A 17,154-nucleotide genomic window follows, 5' to 3' on the forward strand; every position below is an offset into this window, starting at 1 on the left:
ATTAATTGAGTAATTTGTTTATATTTTTTAAATTTTGGGAAAGAATGTTATGAATTACTTAGAATATTACAGTAGATATTACTCAAATGGTTAGTGTCAGTATTATAATTAATTGATTCTGGAGTTTTGTTAATATGTACCATCTCAAGGAAGAGTCGTTTTTTATAGTTGTCAACTTGTTCCAAAATTTTTACATTATTAAAATCAAAATTAGATCACCACTTAAACACAGGACATAAATTTGATTTTAATAATGTAAAAATTTTGGAACAAGTTGACAACTATAAAAAACGACTCTTCCTTGAGATGGTACATATTAACAAAACTCCAGAATCAATTAATTATAAGACTGACACTAACCATTTGAGTAATATCTACTGTAATATTCTAAGTAATTCATAACATTCTTTCCCAAAATTTAAAAAATACAAACAAATTACTCAATTAATCTACTAACAATGAATATATCTTATTTTTATTCAAGTTCTGAATACCAGTCTTACACTAACTCATTACGTACCATCGATTACATTTTATAGTCAATTTAAAATACTTTAAGTCCTTTTTCATTTGTCTACTATTACCTTTCCACCTTAAAATTTCGCAAATACTTTCTCTTGTTTACTTTGACGTATTCACTAAAAATTTTTTCAATATTAGACACCATTCTATTAACATAAAATATATTGCAGTTACCATAACTCCCAAATATATGTCAAAATAACATCAGTCATTTCTCAAGTCAATGTTCAATATAATATGTTAAACGAATTTAAATTATCACTCTTATAGTTGTAAGTAATGAAATGTTTTGTCTTTTGTCCATATCTAATCTTAATAAATTTACAGTTTTCTCCTGAAGAAGTCACCAAATAGTGACGAAATATTGAGACCTAGAACAAATAGAGTTTTATTTCATCTGACCGAATTGCCGTTATTCAAAAAATCACTATATATATATATATATATATATATATATATATATATATATATATATATAATATATAGACTGCGGGTCTTCTAACAATCTGACCAAAAATGGTAACCTTGCTCCTGTAGTAATCCTTTTACAAGTTTACAAACAACTTTTTTAACTTGCTACACTATACTGACGAAGCCCAAATAGGCCGAAACACCGGTGTATATAGTTGCACAGAAATGTATGGAATGATGACCCTTTCATCATTTTATATATTTCCAACTAAATTCACATTCACTTTACGAGTATTAGCCAATTATTTTGATTATTATATATATATATATATATATATATATATATATATATATATATATATATATATATATATATATATATATATATATATATTGTTACTATGGAACGCTTACAATTTTGAACATCTTTAACAACAAAATACTTGGATCACAGAATATATTATCCTGATGTATTCTCTGCTTGGATCTTCCACAAATAATACACAATAAATAACTTTTTATTAAGTTCACGTCTTAAATCAATTATATTTATCAAATACATTATATATCAATATTATTTAATCAACAACTCAAAATATTCCCCATAAAATTGTCACTGATTGTCACGTATGACTGACAATATGCTGACAATATTCTATTCGACTGAGTGCGTTGTAAGACAAAGAGAGATTTGGAAAATATTACCACAGATATTGTGTTGATTTTTTTCGAATCCTGAAAAAACCAATAAATATTTTTGAAAAATTTAAACGCAGAATGAAAGACTAAATTATTACCGAGGGCCGAAAGTCCCTTAGAATAAAAAGTTTATTTTGAATGAGATATTTGAAATTAAAAATCACACTAAATTTTCTCTTAGTTTTTCACCCCTGTAACTTATTAAAATAAACATTATAGAAGTTTTCAGGGACTTTCGGCCCTCGCTAATAACGTAATCTTTCATTCTGCGTTTAAATTTTTCAAAAATACTTATTAGTTTTCTCAGGATTCGAAAAAAATGAATCCCCATTTGAATAGCATTACAGCCGAAAATACGTACCCATCCTCTTAAGTGCATAATGTGTGGGCTCATCCGTGGATGTGCATAATGTATGGGCTGGTCCAGAGTTTCATATCGTCCGAAAAATTTCATAAATCTTAATCTACTTTATCGGAGTGGGATAAATTTTTCTAAAAATTATTAAATTCCTTTGGCTTATCGTGAATCACATCGGAAAAGAACAGGTATCACTGATGTCGTTGAACGTATAGCCAAGCTGAAATGGAATTGGGCAGGTCACATAGCGCGACTGAAAGACTCACGATGGACCAGAAAACTAATTGACTGGCGCCCAAGAGAAGACAAACGCAGCAGAGGACGACCACCAACACGCTGGATGGACGACATTAAACGAATATCCAAGAAATGGCAACAAGAAGCACAGAACCGTGAAGAGTGGCGAAGAATGGGAGAGACCTATGTCCAGCAGTGGACAGAAGAGGTTGTATGATGATGATGATGATCGTGAATCACACGCAGGGCCGCAGGAAACACAACATGCCTAGGATTTCTGTTACGATCAACAGATTGGAATGTTTCCGAATTGAAATTAGTTTTGAAAAAAATAATCCTAAATTATGACTGCTATGGCAGTGAAGCCTGCGTCCTGAAAGAAACATCCAAAAACAAACTCAACACATTCGAAAGGAAAGTACTGAGGAGAATACTAGGACCTGTGCCTGTGAGGGAAAACGGAATATTCAGAAGTCGATACAACAACGAGCTTTATCAACTCTATAAGGAAACACCCCTGTCAGACTTCATTAGAATACAAAGTATGACAGCCCTGGGCACTAAGGCTATCTTCTCCCATTGAAGGTGGTTATCCCTTATCCGAGGGGTGGAATAATTGATACGCTTACTTGTTGAGTTGGTTTATTTACACTCGCATTAGTATAAGCTGGTAGCACCTCACCCAAAGAACATCTCGTGTAGAAAGAGACACTATCTTTAATGTGGAAATATTACGTCTGATCACCAAAACAGAATGACGAATGTCTAATATAATAATAAAGAATTCCCTTGTTATAGTTTAACTGTTTATATATTTAGAACTGCCTATTCAGCATCGACCATGAAAAGTGTTTATAATTGACTCTGCAATTATTAGTGAATCGTGATCTTGGCTAACAATATTTATATAATCGAATGAAGGTTGTAATGTTGTTTTGATGACATAAATAACTGAAAGTAATTATCGTAGATAATTACAGGGTGTTTTTAAGATATATCTACTGAGTACAGATGAATTCTTGTACACCTTCCCTTTTTAGGAATTTTCCGACTACGGGGAGGGAAATATGAAAGTCGTGCTACCAACCCATACTGTGTTGTAATCAATACAAAAAATTTGATTTTATATACAACTTCCTAAGCCTACGCAAATACATAAATAATATAAAATGTTCGTTTAACAACATTGTTTCGTAACACTTGTCACTCACTGTGTTTTCGGATTGTAAGCATATAATCTATTCTTATGTATTTCCTTGATTTTATTGTTTTCTATCCTGATTTTACAATTAACGTTATTTACTTCTGTTATCGTGAAAGGACCTACATAAAGACTATCAAACTTACCATTCTCTTCCCTTTTTACAAGGACTAGGTCTCCTATTTTAAAGTGTTGTGGTGTCGCTTTGAGCCTATTCTTTTCTTGCCGCTCTTTTTTGTGTTTTAATAAGAAGGTTCTGGCTCTCTCGTGTGCGCTTTGTAGTTTGTATCGTAACTCATTGTAGTAGGCATCTATATTGTAACATGGTTGAATCTCATGTGTAAGGTCTTCCGGTAGGTTAACCTTCCTGCCATATAACAGTTCGAACGGTGTGTATCCATGATACGCGTTAGGGGTTGTATTGTAGCAGTATGTGAACATTCTGCAACACACATCCCAATTTTCTCTGTCTTCGTCTATGAATGCTCTTACGTACTCGTTCAACGTTCTGTGTAGTTTTTCGCAACTTCCAATGGACTGTGGGTGGTATGCCGTTGAAAAGTTGTGTTCTATTTTTAATAGCTTTGTTAATTCCTGCATTACTTCGTTCTTATACTCTGTGCCTTGGTCTGTTCTTATTTGCTTCATGAGTCCGTATGTTGGTATGAAATGATCAAAGATTCCTCTTGCTATTGTCTCTGCTTCTTTATTGCACACTGGTATGCTGACCGCGTATTTTGTCAGTTCGCACAACATTGTGATACAGTATTTATTACCTTCATTACTTCTCGTGAATGGACCTATTGTATCTATGTATACTATGTCCCATGGTTTGGAAGATGTGTCCGATATCACGAACTCTTCGACATGTGTTCTTTTCGGTTTGTTAATTTGACATTTGTGGCATTGTTTTACGTATTTTCTTACGTCTTTTTCCAAATTTTTCCATCGGAATCTTGCCTTTAGCTTCTTAATTAGTCTGTTATTCCCTACGTGTCCTCCGAACATCGGGTGATTATGGTATTCTTCTATTAATCTGTGTTTTTCTTTGTCATCTTTTATTGTTTCTGGTACTTCACATATGTATATTTCTATATTCTTCAATTTTTTATTTCCTTCTTTAATAAATTCATCAATTGTGCACATTTTAAAAATAATATCATTTACGTATATTTTTACTTTACGTACTGCATTCTCTACCGCCAGCTTATCAAGCTGTACCAACGCTTGGTTTAAATCGAAATGATTCAATCCTGTGGCTATGCTTTTGCTGCATTTTATTTTGTTTTTGGCCCTAATGCTCAGTCTTGGTGAGATTAGTTCTGCTCCAAAGGACAAAATTGGTAGTCTATGCGCCTCTAAATTATTTAGTACCTTCCTTACTGTCTGTTTGGTGGCTTCTGGCTGTAGTGCGAGTTCACTTTCAGCCTTTGTTTGTCTTGCTTCTTTCTCCTTTTCTTTTGCTTGAGCTCTTGTTATGGCTAGTATATGGGCGTTGTCTATGTATAGGTTTTTTAGTTGATGCAATGTTATTCTTGAAAGGCTGTCTGCGTAGTTACTTTTCCCTGTTATATACTCTAATTCGAAGTCATATTCTTCTAGGTCTAATCTGATCCTCGTGAGTTTTGAGGTTGGTTCTTTCATTGCAAATAGGTGTGTCAAAGGTTTATGGTCTGTTTTTACTTTGACTGTTGGTGCTCCATATAGATAACATTTAAAATAATTAATTCCCCAATGAATCGCTAGTAATTCCTTAACGATTATAGGTTTATTACATTCTCCTTTACTAAAACTTCTTGATGCATATGCTATAGGTAGGTCAATTCCGTTGTAATCTTGACTTAGGATTGCTGAACAACTCTCATTGGATGCGTCTGTTGTTAAGATAAACTGTTTGTTGAAATCAGGATATTTTAAAATTGGTGGTTTCGTCAGAGATGCTTTAAGCTTTTTGAATGCTTTTTCACACTCCTCGGTCCACGAAAATTCTACTCCTTTCCTCGATAATTTGTTGAGTGGTATGCATATTTCCGCAAAATTTTTAATAAAACGTCTGTAATAGTTGCAAAATGCTACAAATCTCTTTGTTTCTTCCGCTGTCTGAGGTGTCGGATATTGTTCAATTACTGCATACTTCGCTTTGTCTGGTGATACTCCCTCTTGAGAAAGATCATGTCCTAAATATGTTACTTCCCTTCTAAAGAATTGACATTTTCCTGGGTTAAGTTTCAAATTGAATTTTCGACATGTCTCAAATGTCTTTTTCAGGTTGTCTAAGTGATGTTTTTCGGATATTCCAATTACTACGATATCGTCCATGTAAAGAAATGCTTTGTCTGGTGTTAATCCTGAAAATGCTATTGACATCATTCTTGAAAAGCTATTTGGGCTTACATTTAATCCAAAAGGTAATCTGGTAAATTGAAATGCTCCATTTTCTGTGCTGAACGATGTGTATTTTCTCGATGATTTTTCTAATGGTATCTGGTGAAAGCCTGACATTAAGTCTATAACTGAAAACCATTTTGCTCTTCCTAGTTGATCTAATATCGAATCTATTCTTGGTAATGGAAATTTGTCTGTAACTATCTTCTTGTTCAGTTGTCTAAAATCTATGCATAATCTCCATGCTTTTCCTCCATCTATAGCTTTTTTCGGTACCAGTACTACTGGACTGTTGTACTCGGATGTAGATGGTTCTATGATTCCTTGGTCTCTTAGGTTTTGTACTTGTCGATTTAATTCCTCTGTTTGCGCATGAGGTGTCCTATAATTCTTGATATATACCGGAGTTTGGTCTTTAACTCTTAGTTTTTGTTCGTAGAAATTGTTACAGGTTAACATATCATGCCTTAGGGCGAATATGTCCGAATATTCCTCGCATAACGATACTAAGTTGTCTCGTATGTATTCTGGTATGTCTAATTTCAGTGATTCTCGTAATTCTTTTTTTCTGTCCTTGCTGTCGTTGACTAGCCTATATATATTGAATAGTTTAATATCCAACGTCCTGATTGTGCTTGCGTCTACATTTACTGTTTCGTACGTTGTGTTCAAAATTTTGATGTATGGATTATTACTTGAAATAATTGCTCTTGCTATGAATATTCCTGGTTGTATTTCTTGCTGTTCCACTATCCTGTCTTTCTTTAACGTTTGAAAAATTTTTACGATTCTGTAAATTTCACATCTAGGCGGTATTATTATGGTGTCATTGTCTATATTATCCAGAATTTTCGTACTAATGTAACAATCGTTGTCCTCTTTAATGTGCATTTTAAGGTTTGCGTAATCTAGTATACATTGAAAGTTAGAAATAAAGTCTCTCCCAATGATTCCGTCTGTTGGAATTGGAAAGTTAGGTTCTACCAATTGAAAGATGTGTTCGAATCGAGTTCCTTTTACTTCGAGTGTTGTCTCAACTTCTCCCATTGTTTGCAACTCTCCTTTAGTGACTCCTTTTATTTTCGCCTTTGTGTTTGGTTTCACCTGTTCCTTCATAAAATCTTGTGAACATTTTAGTATTGAAATATCAGCTCCTGTGTCTATGATAAAAGTGCTTGTGTTTTCAAGAATTCCTGTTTTCATTCGTACAAAGTTCGTTAGGTTTAGGTCGAAGTTGTAAATGTTATATTTTATTTCTGCCTGTGTGCTTCCAACTTCTTGTTCATTCAAAACCCCAACTGCTGGTTTTCTTGCTCTTCTTGACTGTCCTCTATTTCTAGTAACCTTACGTTCCTGTTACGTCCGCCTCTCTGGTTTCCTCTGTATGTTTGATTGTTAAATTGTCTGTATCCTCTGTTCGAATAATTTCGTTGATTGTCCGTTGCTTCTCCTTCGTTCCGTTGTCCGAAGTTATTTCTTCTTCCTCTGTCATATTTGTTATGGTATCCTCTTCTGTATTGCTGCTGTCCTCTCCTATTCTCGTAGTTTGTCCTATAATTTAAGACTCTTCCTTGTGCATTTTCTTCAGTCGTATCGATCGACAAAAATTTAGATACTACTTCCTGCGGTGATGTAAAGTTACCTGCTTCCAGTATTAGCTTAGCTTTCTCTGCATTAGCGTTTCGTTTCATTGTTGTTACTACGGCTTCCGTCGTATATTTCTTTGCTAAGTCAAGTGGCATTCCTTCCGCTATGTATGCTACTTTTAATTGTTCTGCTAAATCTTCCACTTCAGATGCGTACACTGCTGCATCTCTATGCCCTTGCCTTTTTTTGGCTAATTTGGCTATTAAATTCTTCGGATTATCACCTTTTAATTCTTTCTTTAGTACTTCAGCTATCCGTGGAATTGTATCTTCTGTGGTTATTAGGTTCCTAGCCTTATTGGTGAGTCGCGTTTTTATTAGCGTTACAGCTGTGTCTTCATGACCTTCTGCCAATTTTCCAAGTAGTTCTAATGCGTCTAAAAATGGTTGTAATTTCCCTGCGCTTCCATCGAACTCGTTGGGCAATATCTTGCTTGCGATATTCAAAAATTCATTGATTGTCAAAGCCATGTTTAATATTGTTATATCTTGTTTTATGTCACCTTTTTTCTCTTTTATTTCGTCGTTAATTATTTCTTCTTCTCCTTCCTCGTCGCTTTTTCCTTCTTCTATTTCCTCATCGCTTTGTTCCTCTTCAACTTCCTTGTCGATTGGTTGATGTATTGAACTTGGAACCACTGTTCTCACATTTACTGCTTGAAATGATCGTATAACTTTGTCTCTGATTTTTCCAAAATATTTGTTGCACGATTCCCTTTGTTTGTCCGAAAGTGCTTCCCAGTTTTTCCTAGTCAATTGTGTGAACTTGTTATAAGCTTTAATTAGCTGTGTCGTTACTTCTTCCTTTATGTCCTTAGATTTCGGAACTTTTTTCTTTAAGACTCTTCTGCTTTGCCTGTCTATTTCTTGTGCAATTTCCTCAACTATTTTGACAAAATCTTCCCAAGTAACTTTGTTGCTACTCATTTATACATAATTTTTTTTCTTTTTTGCAGCTTCTGCACTTCTTAGCGAAAATATAAATTCGATAGTCTTACGGTGTATATAGATATGTAGTATATAGATATATAGTAAAAATATAGAGATAAAATAATACGTCAATATATGGTAAAAATATGTAAAAATTGCAGTAGTAATAAAAATTCAAAAATAAATAACGTTATATTAACCCTTGTAAATAAGTAGTTAGAATAATAATTTAAATGTATTATGCATATAGCGTATATTTGTTATATCGTATATTTATTTTGATAGGTATATTTACGATAGCAAATATTAAGATCATAAAAATTGCAAAAATGTACTAAAAATCAGTAGTCAAATAATAAATGAATAAAAGTCAGCCAAGATAAAGTATACGTTGATAAATATGTAAAAAATCATATAAAATTGTATCATTGCGTCCTATAATAACTTAATATGAGGGTAAAAAAATCTTTTTATATTGATAAATATTGGTAATTGAATAGAATAATTAAGTAAAAATAGGTAAACTTGAAACATATATTAATGTAATTAAGGTAGCACATAATGTTTATACTTTATACTTTATATTAATCAGGAAATACCATAAAAATAGCTAATATGGACTTACCACTTTTACGCGTCTTTGTTCGTATCACAAGTCCTCGCTGCACGTTCCATAGCATTGTCCATTTTCCATTGTCCCACGATGTTCCATCTCCATACTATTCCATTTTCAGCTCCGCGTCGGCCTGATGTCTCCATCCATTTTACATATACCACACTGTTGTCTAAGGTGGTCTAGGTGCCTGAACATTGACGTGTTTCTCCATACCTGTCCTGTTCACCAGTCCTGCGTTCTTCCCTGGTTCTGGATCGCCATATGACAGCCCTGGGCACTAAGGCTATCTTCTCCCATTGAGGGTGGTTATCCCTTATCCGAGGGGTGGAATAATTGATACGCTTACTTGTTGAGTTGGTTTATTTACACTCGCATTAGTATAAGCTGGTAGCACCTCACCCAAAGAACATCTCGTGTAGAAAGAGACACTATCTTTAATGTGGAAATATTACGTCTGATCACCAAAACAGAATGACGAATGTCTAATATAATAATAAAGAATTCCCTTGTTATAGTTTAACTGTTTATATATTTAGAACTGCCTATTCAGCATCGACCATGAAAAGTGTTTATAATTGACTCTGCAATTATTAGTGAATCGTGATCTTGGCTAACAATATTTATATAATCGAATGAAGGTTGTAATGTTGTTTTGATGACATAAATAACTGAAAGTAATTATCGTAGATAATTACAGGGTGTTTTTAAGATATATCTACTGAGTACAGATGAATTCTTGTACAAAAGATTGCAACGGGCCGGACATGTGATAAGAATGGGAGAGGATAGGCTACCAAAAAGAGCACTGAATCTGAATGCCAGAATGCAGGGAAAGAGACCGGCTGGGAAGCCATGAAAGCGCTGGGAAGACACAGTAAACAGCGACGCACAAGACCTTTTAGGAGTCCGTGTATGGAGAAGAGCAGCCACAGACAACCAAGGGTGGAAGCAAAAAATAAAGGAGGCCAAGGCTCAATTTGGGCTGTAGTGCAGTAGAAGAAGAAGACGGATCCTAAATTATCGCTACACGATAATTGCAAGCGGAGAACATCTGACATACGAAAGTCTGTATTCTGCTGAGTTTTTTCCTTATAATAAAAGGTGAACAGTTGGAACAGGTTGTTGTAAAGAGTCTTAAAATCTTTGAAGTCATTTAGTTCTACTTCCATTTATTTTCCACAGAATACTGACTACGGTAGCACACCACGGTTTTACGTCGGTCCAAGGAGTTAATACTTCTTACATGTGCAAGTGATAATAACTCCGCTAATAATACTAATAATACTTTTATTTTGCTGGGTATTAAGTGTAAACGACTGTTTAGCTCGGAACTACGGAGGGACTTAATACAATTTAACGTTGCCTATCTTTGGAACCACATTAAATAGGATTTAATATCGTATCGCATATGAAAGATGTGAAGTCTGTTACGTAGAAAGTGAAATAATACAATTCTTCAAAAAAATGTTAGCACAGTTAATACAGTTTAGCTCTGAGGTACAGATATAGGTTCTTATTGTAGGGGTCTATACTACCCAAACAACCACAATTAGGGTACTTTTTTTACTTACTTCCCTGAACTAACATTGCATTCCTTTATTTCTGTAGTAATTTTCCGCTCCAATAAAATGTTTATAGTTGGTTTGTATTTTAGGTTATCCCCAGGAGGAGAATAAAATAAAAATTATGGAAACGTTACATTCGTCTCATAAAAGAAAATATACACGTCAAGATGCCGAAGGAAAATCCGTAAATAAAAATATAAAAATTCAGACTAGACAGGAACGTTACAAGTGTGAAATTTGCTTTAAGCAGTTAAATCGAGCAGGTGATTTGAAAGTTCATTTGAGAGTTCACACTGGAGAAAACTCTCACAAGTGTGAAGTATGTTTCAAGCAATTTAATCAAGCGGGTAATTTGAAAACACATTTCAGAGTACACACTGGAGAGAAACCGTACAAGTGTGAAATTTGTTTAAAGCAGTTTAATCAAGCAGGTTATTTGAAAATACATTTGAGAAGTCACACTGGAGAAAAACCGTACAAGTGTGAAATTTGTTTTAAACAGTTTAGTGAAGCAGGTGATTTGAAAAAACATTTGAGAGTTCACACTGGAGAAAAACCGTACAAGTGTTCAATTTGTTTTAAACAGTTTAGTACAGCAAGTAGTTTGAAAAAACATCTGAGAGTTCATACTAGAGAAAAACTGTACACGTGTGAAATTTGTTTAAAGCAATTTAATCAAGCAGGCGATTTGAAAAAGCATTTGAGAGTGCACACTGGAGAAAAACCTTATAAGTGTGAAATTTGTTTAAAACAATTTACCGGTGCATTTAACTTGAAAAGACATTTGAGAGTACACACTGGAGAAAAACCGTACAAGTGTGAAATTTGTTTTAAACAGTTTAGTGAAGCAGATGATTTGAAAAAACATTTGAGAATTCACACTGGAGAAAAACCGTACAAGTGTGAAATTTGTTTTAAACAGTTTAGTGAAGCAGGTAGTTTGAAAAAACATTTGAGAGTTCACACTAGAGAAAAACCGTACATGTGTGAAATTTGTTTTAAACAGTTTAGTGAAGCAGGTAGTTTGAAAAGACATTTGAGAGTTCACACTAGAGAAAAACCGTACACGTGTGAAATTTGTTTAAAACAATTTAGTCAAGCAGGTGATTTGAAAAAACATTTGAGAGTGCACACTGGAGAAAACCTTTATAAGTGTGAAATTTGTTTAAAGCAATTTACCGATCCATTTAACTTAAAAAGACATTTGAGAGTACACACTGGAGAAAAACCATACAAGTGTGAAATTTGTTTAAAGCGATTTAATCAAGTAGGTTATTTGAACGTACATTTGAGAATACACACTGGAGAAAAACCGTACAAGTGTGAAATTTGTTCTAAACTGTTTAGTGAAGCAGGTGATTTGAAAAAACATTTGAGAGTCCACACTGGAGAAAAACCGTACAAGTGTGAAATTTGTTTTAAACAGTTTAGTGCAGCAGGTAGTTTGAAAAGACATTTGAGAGTTCACACTAGAGAAAAACCGTACATGTGTGAAATTTGTTTTAAACAGTTTAGTGAAGCAGGTAGTTTGAAAAAACATTTGAGAGTTCACACTAATAGAGAAAAACCGTACACGTGTGAAATTTGTTTAAAGCAATTTAATCAAGCAGGTGATTTGAAAAAACATTTGAGAGTGCACACTGGAGAAAAACCGTACCAGTGTGATTTGTTTTAAACGGTTTAGTGAAGCAGTTAGTATGAAAATACATTTGAGAGTTCACACTGGAGAGAAACCTTACAAGTGTGAAATTTGTTTAAAGCAATTTAATCAAGCAGGTCTTTTGAAAAGACATTTGACAGTGCACACTAGAGAAAAAGGTCACAAGTGTGAAATTTGTTTTAAACAGTTTAGTGAAGCAGATTATTTGAGAAGACATTTGACAGTGCACACTGGAGGAAAACAGTACAAATGTGAAATTTGTTTAAAGGACTTTATCAATAAAAGTAACTTGAAAAAACATTTGAAAGTACACACTGGGCAAAAATCGTAACAAGTTTGAAATTTTATTTTACGCGTTTTTCTCGCAACAATATTTTCAAAATACATTTGAGGGTGGACAATGAAGAAAAACAAGTATGACATTTGTTTTAAGGGGAGGGTATGGTTTGAAATTAACATTTCAAGCACATGTTGTTCTGAAGCTATTTCCTTGTGGCATTTTTGTAATCAACTATTCTAAATGGGAAATAAGCGACAAGTTAACTAAAAAAATGATTTTATTAAGGCAATCGGTACATAATTCGCAAATATTTTACGGGCATCCCTACTTTTTCTGTAGGGAAAAAATTTTACACGGCAAATTACGTGTAGTAAAATTCACACTGGTATGGATATGTAAACATTACTATGTAAATAGAATGCCATTCTACTTGAAAATGTCATCATTAATTTAAAGAGATGACTTTTGAATGTTCTTGGATAACTGTTATTTTTATAATTGCAAATTATTAATTCAGTTAATAAATTTGATAATTTTTTCACTAACTAGGTATTCAGTGATTGTAATAATTTATATGTACAACAAAAACTAATACTCAATCGAGAAAAGAAGAAAAGTGTTAAAGTGATTTTTTAATAATAATATATTGTTACTATGGAACGCTTACAATTTTGAACATCTTTAACAACAAAATACTTGGATCACAGAATATATTATCCTGATGTATTCTCTGCTTGGATCTTCCACAAATAATACACAATAAATCACTTTTTATTAAGTTCACGTCTTAAATCAATTATTTATCAAATACACTATATATCAATATTATTTAATCAACAACCCAAAATATTCCCGATGTCATGTCAAATATTTAAAATTGTCACTGATTGTCACTGTCTGACTGACAGTATGCTAACAATATTTTATTCGACTGAGTGCGTTGTATGACAAAGATAGATTTGGAAATATTACCACGGACATTGTGTTCATTTTTTTCAAATCCTGACAAAAACAATAAATATTTTTGAAAAATTTAAACGCAGAATTAAAGACTATATTATTACCGAGGGTCGAAAGTCCCTTAGAATAAATAAAAAGTTTATTTTGAATGAGATATTTTAAATTAAATATCACATTAAATTTTCTCTTAGTTTTTCACCCCTGTAACTTATTAAAATAAACATTATGGAAGTTCTCAGAGACTTTCGGCCCTCGCTAATAACGTAATCTTTCATTCTGCGTTTAAATTTTTAAAAAATACTTATTAGTTTTCTCAGGATTCGAAGAAAATGAATCCTCATTTGAATAGCATTGCAGCCGAAAATACGTACCCATCCTCTTAACGTTTCGACCTCCAAATCGGATGTTATCGAAATACAAAATAATAATAAATTAATAATAATTAATAATATGATATAATAATAATATTTATTTATTTATATTAATTTTTAATTTTAAATATTTTAATTATTCATAATATTAGAATTACCTATATTGAATAAAAATGTGCAATTTAAAATATAATACATAGTTATATTTTATTATTTTATGAACTAGTATTTAATAATTTTTTCTTCTTATTATTATTTTGTATTTTGACAACGACATCCGATTTGGACGTCGAAACGTTAATAAAAAATAAAATCATTTTTTAGTTAAATTGAGGCTTATTTTCCATTTAGAATAGTTGATTATTTCAAGCACATATTTGTGATTTTTTTTAAACTATTGTACAACTATTTTATTTTTAAATTAAATAAGCATATTAAGTGCATTTCAAAGAATAATAAAAAAATTCAAGAGAAAAGATTGAAAAATAAGCCAACGGTGGCGAATTTTTACAGACTCCTCAAAAAAATGGATTTTGCGGTGAACATCAGAACTCGTTACTGGATCATGTGAAATAAATAATTCAAAAAGATTTTTTTAGCTTATGAGTTTTTTGAGGTAACTCTGTCGAGTTTTTTATTTTTAACGATTTTTGAGTTCTTGGTATCACTCGGAAGTCAAAAAACTGAAATTCTTTATATCAAAAAGGTGAAAATCAACATATTTATGATTGTTAAACCAACCAAATAAGCATAAAACCAAATATATCTCGGCAGAGTTACCTCAGGAAATGTCCAAAGAAAATGTGTGCAAAATTTCAGGTGGATCGGCCGTTATAGCCTGGATAGTTTTGAGTTCCAATGTCCACCGCCTTTGAAAGAAAAGTTTTGAGAAAAATACGTTTAAAGTTTTGACAACTTTTATTTTCAATTTCTTTTTGTCTGTCAAATCGTAAAGTAATACACTTCGGAATATGTTTTTTGAATCGCGAAATCTACAAAAGGGAAGCGGAACAGTTGTTGAATATTTCTCACTACGCTCAAGCGTGTTGGCGCTAAACCGCGACAAAGCAAGTCGAAGGTAGGGATATTTAACATGCTGTATCTCTGGTAACTTTACTCCGATCAATCTGAAATTTTCAGAGAGTATTCATGTAGTTATGCACTTTCATATTCAATAATAAAAAAATCAAAAATTTCAAACCGTACCCCCCTTACGCAGTTTTTTCAAGTATTTAATATGAAACTGCATATGAGATTTGCACTGGAGAAATTTCTTTTATATAATAATATTAATAATAATATTAATTTATATAATAATAATCATATTATGATGCAGCCTATGATTTGAAACAATGTAGAAGAAAGTAAAACTGCAATAAAACTTTTATTGGCCTTCTAGCCGTCATCGTACTTATCGAAAAAGATTCCACTGCAATTTCATCTCCAATTTTGCTCTTACAACTGTCTTCGGTGGTTGTCTCTGTGTCACTCTACATGTTACTTATTGGTTCAATTTTTAAGTCAGCCAATGTTTATTATTCTAGGCGATGAAAAACGTATTGGGAATTTTCAAAAATATCAGATTCAGAAGGAAGAAAAATGATATGTTCTGTTATTTTCCAAGCAATTGATATTCCATTTTATAATATCGTGCACAACTGCAAATAAATCGATTTCAATTACACTCCTCTACAACTACACTAGATAATATTACATCCTGTAATAAGATCTTTAAGTATTTCGTCGGTGGTCTGATTTTATCCAATATGACATGTTTTTTGGAAATAACCATTGATGGTAAACAAAGAAAATGTCGGTATTGTAAGAATATAATAAATGCAAAAAATGAAACGTTGCTTTACAATCAAAATGTTACAGTAAAAAGAATAGTAAATAATTCTAAATAGTTTAGTTATTTCTTAATAAAAAATGTTTTAATGAGTAATTTTGTAAATATTATTTGTACAATACAGTAAAACCAATAAACATCAATTTCACCATATAATAATAATTAGAATTGTTTTAATTATCTTTTAATGCCAATCATTCTCATTTGACCATCACTAACATTGTCACATTCACAGTGCCGGTTTAACCTAAATCGGGCCCTGGGTGCTGGAGGTTTAGGGGCCCCCTTCATTCGTTGTCAGTTTTTTAACAAGAAAACACATGCATTAACTGTAAAGGTTTATTGTAAAATCCATAAAATATTTTTTTAAACAAGAAAGAAGAATAGCAAACGTAAAAAATAATCCAAAAAATACATTTAAAATCATAAATAAAAAACAGAAAGTTCCACAAAACAACACATGATAAGCAAAAAAACATAAAAACAACAAAGACAAAAATTAGATCACTTTTTTTCTTGACTTGGCATTCGCAAACTGCCATATAATATTATCACAATTCAGTTTCTCCAGTTCTTCATTGTCTATATACAAATAGTGATAATGCGTAAGTTTTCTTGACCCAAATTTGACCTTAAATAGGTTTTTATTCTTTTTAAAGCCAAAAAACACCGCTCGCCTGACGCATTAGAAATTGGTATCGTCAAATAAATTTGCAGTAAAGTTAAAATATTGGGAAAAAATGCTTTTTCATCCTGGAAAAATCAAATAAAATGTATGATGTTTATTCAAATTTTAGCATAACGTTACAAAATGGGTACTTTCATTATGCAAGTTCTCTTTGGTTTCATCAACATCGTTTTTATGTTTCTCGCATAAAGTATTGATTGACGTCTTGACTTCTCTTTTATCTTTAGATTAAAAAATAAACATCTAAAAGCTGATGTTACATCCTTGTAACATTCAATTCGCGATTCTGAAAACAGCGACTAATTTTCTAGACTCTAGATTTTCTGCGACAGCGATTTTTTTGTCGCTGCGACTACAAATCGCAAGTGGAGTGCTAGCCTTAAAGGCCACTGTATAATGCCAAATTGCAATTTTTGTAATCGCTTTAGTTTTGAATGTTTGAAAAAGTGTGTACCTATTGTTTGGGTATTTGCATAAAAGAACTTATTTTAAAGCCGAAAAGTGATATAAATTATTATTTAAGCCCCACAATTCAAAATGAAATTATTAGAAACTAAAAAAACTCCGTTTGTACGATTATTTTGGATACAATTCGAGACATGGCCATTGATTAATAACTTACACTTTACACACTTTTTACCCACTACCTGGGTAGTTTTTAATCAATGACATGGGGAAATCTGACAACTTTCTGTAGTTTTTGTAAAAGGGCCCCGCCACAAACACTGACACGGGGCCCTGTGAGGCACTGTGTACCTATAGGCGTGAAGAGATGT

At 32.5% G+C, this 17,154-nt stretch overlaps 1 protein-coding gene across 1 annotated transcript in view; it reads left to right on the top strand.

The window, feature by feature from the left end:
- LOC126885520 (zinc finger protein 85-like) overlaps positions 1 to 17,154 on the top strand; it is a 63,629-nt gene that overhangs the window by 35,786 nt on the left and 10,689 nt on the right. Inside the window, exon 2 of the mRNA XM_050652101.1 lies at positions 10,660 to 10,917. Coding sequence (XP_050508058.1) covers positions 10,660 to 10,917 — 258 coding nt within the window. The remainder of the gene's footprint in view (positions 1 to 10,659; positions 10,918 to 17,154) is intronic.

This window comes from Diabrotica virgifera, chromosome 5 (genome assembly GCF_917563875.1).
Source record: "Diabrotica virgifera virgifera chromosome 5, PGI_DIABVI_V3a".
Lineage (NCBI taxonomy): Eukaryota > Metazoa > Arthropoda > Insecta > Coleoptera > Chrysomelidae > Diabrotica > Diabrotica virgifera.